This window comes from Suricata suricatta, chromosome 15 (genome assembly GCF_006229205.1).
Source record: "Suricata suricatta isolate VVHF042 chromosome 15, meerkat_22Aug2017_6uvM2_HiC, whole genome shotgun sequence".
NCBI classification, from domain to species: Eukaryota; Metazoa; Chordata; class Mammalia; order Carnivora; family Herpestidae; genus Suricata; species Suricata suricatta.
In genome coordinates, this window is record NC_043714.1 from 78,088,438 (window position 1) to 78,095,309 (window position 6,872).

At 62.6% G+C, this 6,872-nt stretch overlaps 2 protein-coding genes across 2 annotated transcripts in view; both read right to left on the bottom strand.

The window, feature by feature from the left end:
* The window catches only part of DGAT1 (diacylglycerol O-acyltransferase 1), a 10,248-nt gene extending 9,665 nt beyond the window's left edge, over window positions 1-583 (bottom strand). Inside the window, exons 1-2 of the mRNA XM_029923355.1 lie at window positions 470-583; window positions 207-388 (exon numbers count right to left, since the gene is read on the bottom strand). Coding sequence (XP_029779215.1) covers window positions 207-388; window positions 470-583 — 296 coding nt within the window. The remainder of the gene's footprint in view (window positions 1-206; window positions 389-469) is intronic.
* Window positions 584-6,246: 5,663 nt separating this feature from the next.
* Window positions 6,247-6,872, bottom strand: part of SCRT1 (scratch family transcriptional repressor 1) — a 943-nt gene continuing 317 nt past the window's right edge. The window contains exon 2 of the mRNA XM_029923356.1: window positions 6,247-6,866. Coding sequence (XP_029779216.1) covers window positions 6,336-6,866 — 531 coding nt within the window. The 3' untranslated portion in view covers window positions 6,247-6,335. The remainder of the gene's footprint in view (window positions 6,867-6,872) is intronic.

Consider the following 6,872-nt stretch of genomic DNA (forward strand, 5'->3'; position numbering starts at 1 on the left):
GCTCCCTGCCGGACGCCGTAGCCCGCGCGCAGGCCCGGGCTGCCAATCAGCACGCGCGCCCCAGGGAGTCCGAAGCCGGCGGTCTGGTCGCTCTGGGAACCTCTACCCCGCCGACCGCGGCGGCGCGCGCCCATTTGTAGTCCGCGGCGGGCGCGAGGGGCATTCTGGGAGTCGTGGTCCCCCACCCCCGACCCCGCGCGCGGCACCGTGGGAGCCGCGCGCGGCGCACGCTGGGAGCCACCGTCGCCGGGTTCGGGAGGGATCCTGCTTGCTGGCGTGCGGCCCGAGACGAGGCCTCTGCCCCGCGGGCCTCAGCGTCTCTGCGGAACTCGTCAGGCTTCCTGGCAGCTGCGGGCCGCCCCTGACCGCTTGCCTGCTTCTTACCACTCTGTAAACACAGGTTTCGTCATTCCTCAGCCCTGGCGCGGAGTGTGGGGCGTATATTACGGAGAAATGCCTCTTGCGTTACCGCCCGGCCGCCCAGGCCGTTTCCCTGGGGACTCGCCTCGCCCACCACCCAGCGTGTTGGTTCCGGAGCACACGTCGCGGCGCAGTTGTGCACTATGAGCCCTCTGGTTACCATCGCAGAAGCACCCTCTTTTCCTCGGCCTAGGTTGTTCCAACAAGCGCCAGACTGAAAGATGGAGCAGGAGAAAGTTCCCAGGCCCCGTGTCCCTGGGACGCCCGCCCCGCCCACTGACCCTCCCTCAAGGTGCCCAGCAAGGACAGGGAAGGTGCAGCTCGCATCCCAGAGAGGTTATGCTGTGGGCGCCTCCACCGGCCCTCCTTGCACCCACATCCGCAGACTTACCGGGCCTCCCTCATTTCCACTCAGGCTAGTTTTGCCAGGGCGTGTGGAGCCTGGAATGTCCGATGGGGGGGACCCAGAGGCTTCCGTGTCTGCACACCTGCACTGTGCAACCGGCTAGCGAGCAAGTGCGCCTTCCACCTTAGCTTGACACACATCTTTGCATAAGGCATGGAATGTGAGTACCCTGGATTTCAGAGTGTGAGGTTCACTGCAGGCTCAGGGAGGGTTTGCCCAGCCGCAAAATGCATTAGCCATTCATTCCCAAGGTGAGCAGGACCAAAAAGAGCACCTCCTAGAAGCAAATAAACTGAGAGCTTCAGCCTCAAATTAGTGGCCCCTCTGTGGACTGGCCACTGCCTTTCCTACTGGCACAGCCCTGTTCCACCACCTTCACCACAGTGACACATTCCTGTCACCACTGAGCCATCTGGGACTGATATCAGCCTGGCATCCCTACCTAGCAGGCTGGAGCTACCTGGCAGGTGTCTTCGAGCAACCTGCTAACGGGCTGCCTTGACAGGGGCAAGAGAGCCGCTCCCACATGCCCACGCAGCTCAGCCTCGGTGAGTCAGGATCAACCTTGTCTCCTATCCAGTCTTTCAGAACTTTGATCTGTTCGTTGGGTGGCCTGGGCCAAGCAGAGCTAGGCCTTTCTGAGTACTGATCCTAAGGGAGGGCGAACAAAGGAGAGGATCCTCTCTGGAGCTAAGCACAGAGGAGTGAGCCCTGGGAGCTCTGCCACACACGCCCACATGTCTCTGCAGGCCTCTGGCCATGCCATCCTTCAATAGAGCACCAAGAACTAGAGGGCCCACCCAGGCTGGCAGAGATTGATGACTCAGGCTTTCAGTAGGCCTGCAGAGGCTGACTGCGGTAGTCAGTGATGAATGACAAGTCATGTGGGAGGCGGCTGCCTGTGCCCGTGTACTGGCTCCAGTCCGTTGGCTGGCAAATGGCGGTGGGAGTGAACTGACCAAAGTAGACTAGGGGTCACCAGGAAGGAAGGACCGGTCTGGTGGGTAACTGGTGGGACAGCCAAGGTTCTGGCACTGGAGTTGAGCAAGAGGAAAGCTAGGCATCAAGTTAAGAAACAAGCATGGGCTGAGAGAACACCAGTAAGGAGGAGTCTCAGTACTGGCATGGGCCGGGCCTGGAGGGGCACGTGGCCTGTGAGAGAGCATGGCTAGGCCTTGGGAGGGAGAATGGGCCAACACAGCAGCTTTAGAATTCCCCCTCTCCCGGAAGTTCCAGGTACCTTAGGATCCAGGGAAAAATGAGGCCCAGGATGCCAGGAGAGAGGGGAGGGAAAGGTTAAGGTAGGTGAGGTTGCTTGGTGACAAAGGTGTACAAGAGGGGTAGTGGAAGAAAGCTTAGTGGAGATTTCGCTCCCAGGGGCAGCAACTGATTAAGGGACTAGAGGCCAGGAGCCTTGAAGGCCTGGCTGAAAGAGGTTCAGTTTAGAACCTCAACCTTTGGCTGAGGTGCCACAGGCAGGCCACTGAGGCCTGTGAAGGGTGTGGCCAGCCAGGAGACGTAAGACATGGTGGTGGTTAGCAAACTAAGCTGCCCATTCTCCGGGATGCAAAGTCCTGTCCGTGGAAATCTATGGAGACTGAGGGTGGACTCATTCCAGGCCTAAGGGAGGCAGCTTTCATCCTTCCCCTCCCACTGCCCCTCAGGGTCCTAGAGAAGCAGGAACAGCCAGTCTGGACCCAGAAGCTGGGAAGCAATGGGCATTCTCCCTGCCGTTGGTACCCACGCAGGTATGACTCCAGGGGTAGGTTGGGTGAGGTACTCGATCAAGGCTTATGTCAAAGACAGGCTGAGTCATAATGTGCACATTTGGTGAAGATGCTTACCATAGCCTAGAGACAGTGAGACTCAAGGACGCCTGACCTCTTCCAATAACAGGGGCTTTCACTTCTGAGGTTTTTTACTGCTGACAGTGCTCCCCAGAAGAGGGTGCCCACCTGCATGTGAGCCCCACCCTGAATAGCCTACCAGCTGACACCCTTCTGAAGGTCAGGCTCCCCTGCCATCCAACCTGTTGAAGTCTCGGCAGACCTGCCTCTGCTGGGGTTCAGACAGCTGGCTCTGGGATGACCTGGTTTGACTACATGTCTCCAAAGACGCTGGGCCTCTCAGCTCACACCTGCCAACCTGAGTGAGTATCAGGGGGCATTGCTGCGGCAGGGGGTCCCTGTTCCTGGCCTGTCCCTGACCAGCTCAGTCCCGCCCCTCATCTCAACTTGATTTATCCTGTCTAGAGCTTGAGGACTGTGGGTGGCTATGGAAGCCTCTCTGTCCCCTGGGTGGCCCCTCCCCAAGAAGCAGCACGAGTCAGCTGTCCCTGGAGACCTCCTCAGACAGTGGGGGTCAAGATGTGGGCAGCAGGAAGAGGTCAGACCTTGCACCCTCTGCTGTCCCCATTTTCTCCTCTGGCATTGAGGAGGGCTTGTTGATGGCTATCAAGCCTGAGGAGCAGCAGGAGCCCCTATGAGAAGAGTAGACATACCTCTGCAGGCCCTGCGATACCTACTCTGGTGATTCTAGATCACTCCTGAGCTGGGCTGGAATTCAGGCTGGAGATCCTTAGCTCCCCCGGTACCTGGCACAGAGCAGATTAACCTGCCAGCAGCTTTGCCTTGCGGGGGGGGGGGGGGGGACGGTTCTCCCATAGGTTGGCCTGCCAAGCTGGCCCTGCCATGGGGCAGAAGATAGTCTTCCCGTGCAAGGGGACAATGCCACACCCTACCAAAAGGTAGTGATGTGACCCCAGACCTGTATGGGCACCTGCCACTCCCAGCACGGGGCCTGCGCCAGCCTTGCCTCTGGGACGCAGCAGGGCTGGGAAGACGCCCCCCAGACATTCCAGCGCCTCACCCCCACCCTCCCAGCATGGGCCCAGCACTGGATACATCAACCCAACACTCCAAGTTCTATCAAGAGTGGCATTTATTCTCCTCGTGGAGGTGCGGCGCTCCGGGGAGCTGGTGCTATTGTGCTTAGGAAGGAGGTCTGTCCGTCCGTCCGTCTGTCCGGCCGGCCCAGCCCCAAACGGGGGCGGAAGAGGGGCGCGGCCCGAGTAAAAATCCCGGCCTGTTCCGGGTGGGAGTATGTACAAGGCGGCGGGGCGCAGGCGGGGGTGGGGGCAGGGCAGGCCGGCGGCCGCAACCCCCACCCGAGGGCCCCCGCATCTCGGGCCCTACTCGTAGAATCAGTACAAAATAGGTGCTACCTAAACGTTCCTTCTACCTGAATTCGCTAAGTCGGTTATTGTGCTGCTTAGTTATGGGGGCGGGAGGGGGCCCATGGCTTTCCACGGCGGCGGGGTGTAGGGAGAAGCGGGAGACCCTGGCCGGCCCATGGCCCTCTGGCCTTCTCCTTAAGTAGGTAGACAGGCTTGTGGGGGCTAGGTGGGGCGCCTGTGTGTGCGTGTGCATGCGGGTGTGCCCAGCACAGGAGGGCAGGCCCCAGCTTGGGAACCGAGTGGACACAAGTTGTGGTATAGAGGGTTTTGGATATGGGCCCTGCTGGGCCGCGCTCTCAGACTGCTCCTGCAGGTGCAGCTCGGCAGCAGCTCGGTGCCCACTGGGATGGCGCTGACCAGGTCATACACTGCAGTGTGCACCTTTTGTCTGGCCTGGGGCCCTGGCCCCACACAGCAGAGCCCAAGTGGCCAGGAGATGGAAGGACTGAGAGTCAGTATGGGTGGCCCTGGTCGCGCTGGGCCTTGGGGGCCCTGGGTCTGTGCCACCTGAGGGGAGAACGCCAGGCCCGAGTCAAAGGTAGAACCCAGCTGCACCCAGCACTGGACCCGGGGACGGGTGGGGAAGAGGTAACGAGGATGCAGGGTTGGGTCTAGGGGCCAGCCTTTCTCTGCATGTGCGGCCCTCCTGGGCCCACCCAAACCTGATGGACGCCTGTCACGAGCCTGCAGCCGCTGCATCCCTGGCCGACTCTGCAGCGGGCCTGGCACATAGTAGGTGCCCAATGAACAGTTGGTGGGTAATGGATGACGAAAGGAGGGGTCTTGGGGGCAACCACTCCGCCCCTGCCCCTGTAACCATTACACCCGCAGGGCTCTGCCGTGGGGGAGTAGGGAGGAGGAGGGGAAGAAAGTCTGCGCGTCCGGCCCCGCGCAATGTCCCTGATCTAGGGGCCTATGGGGTGGATAGGGCAGGGGGATACCTGATTCTCAGTAACTCTAGAGGCGGCGGCAGCTTCGCATGCAGTGCGCATTATTGCTCTATAGTCGGCATCGGACTAACTAAGAGGGAGAGGGAGCGGGCAGCCCCGGGAAGGGACGGGAGGAGGGTTGGGGCTGCATGCAGTGACGTCACAAAGGCGGCGGCCAATGGGGCGGGCCCTTGGGGCGGGGTCGCCGCCGAGGCTTTGGCATAGACGGGCGAAAGTTGGCAACAGAGTGGGGGCGGGGCCTGGGGCTCGAGGGTGGGGCCCAGGTGGGGGCGGGGTTCGGGGGCGGGGAAAGTGATCCCGGACATCCCAAGCCCCGGGCGTCGGCGGGGAGGATGGGGGCCTCAACGCCCCTTCCCTGACCCGAGTGCAATCCGTTCATAAATAAAACGTACAAATACAGAGAGAAAGAAACCCGACGCATCCGCAACCCCCCCCCAGGGGGCTTTACCCGCAAAGCGAATACAGAGAGGTGTGTAATGGGCCGTGCCCAGGCCTGCCTGCCGGGCCCCAGGATCCGTCCTCCAACACCAAATGCCCGGGGACGAGGGAGAGGGCCCCGGGGCAGGGCGGGAGTGGGGTCTGAGGAGGTCGGATAAGTCCATGCGATTCGATATGCGTCATTATTATTCGTTATGAAGGACAGAGCCCGGGAAGCTGGGCTGGAAGAATTCGGATTTGGCAGAGGATGCGGGGCGAGGGTGGGAGAGCGGCTTGGACTGAGGCCCCAGAAAGAACCCGAGGGAGAGGGGTGCCGCCGTCCGCCTCCCTCCCCGATCCCCAACGCGTCTATCACTCCTGGGGTTCAGCGAAGACTGAGGAGTAAGGACGCCTCTGCAGGCTCCTCCCTCCTGCTCCTCCCCCGGTCTGCTCCCTGGACGTCTAGGCCGCAGGCCTGGCCCTTGGAAGGCTTGGGAAAGGGATGGGGAAGACCTGAGTCTCTGCGACGCGATCCAGGGGAGCAGAGGAGGGAGGAGGGGGGTGCTCCCCACCTCACCCCACCCCCGTCTTCAGAGACCTAACTCGGAGATGAGGCTCGGTTCTGGGTCTCCTCGACCCTATTGCTGGGAAAAAAGCCTGGGGCACCCTGGAGGGGAAGGGAGGGGGTTCGGGGTGGGTCTCCCCTCAGGACCCTATTGCTTGAAGGGGCCGACAAGGCCCCTGGCGGGCGGGGCGGGGCCGGGCCCCCTCCCTCTATTGCTGTGAGGAGGGGCCCGCCCTCCGCCCCCCGCCCCCCCTCCCCCCCGCCTGGGCGCTGGCGGAGACTTCCCTGGGGGCCCGTATTGCTGAGAGCCGACCCGGCTAGGCTGGCGGAGGCACCGCCGCCCTAGGCCTGCACGGGGCTGAGCTGCGGCGAAGCGGCGGGCGCCTGGGCCGCGGGGCCACCACCGCCAGCGCCGCCCTTGAAGCATGCAGACTCGTAGTGCTTGTTGAGATAGGACTTGAGCGCGAAGCTCTTCTTGCAGCGCTTGCACTGGAAGTGCTTGAAGGCCGAATGCGTCTGCATATGCGCGCGCAGGTTGGAGCGGTCTGCGAAGGCCTTGCCGCAGTGCGCGCAGCCGAAGGGCTTCTCGCCGGTGTGGGAGCGCATGTGGCCTTGCAGCAGCCAGGGCCTCGAGAAGGCCTTGCCGCACACGCCGCACTTGTGGCGCAGGTCGTGCGTGAGCAGGTGCATGGCCATGGCCGGCATGGACACGTACACCTTGCCGCACGTCGGGCAGCGCCGCGCCAGCTGACTGTCCAGGCTGCGGTGCGTCTGCTTGTGGCGGCTCAGGTTCGACGACGTGGCGTACGTTTTCCCGCACTCGCCGCACGCGTGCCGGCCCCCTGCGCCGCCGGCCCCGGGCCCCGCGCGCGCCTCCGT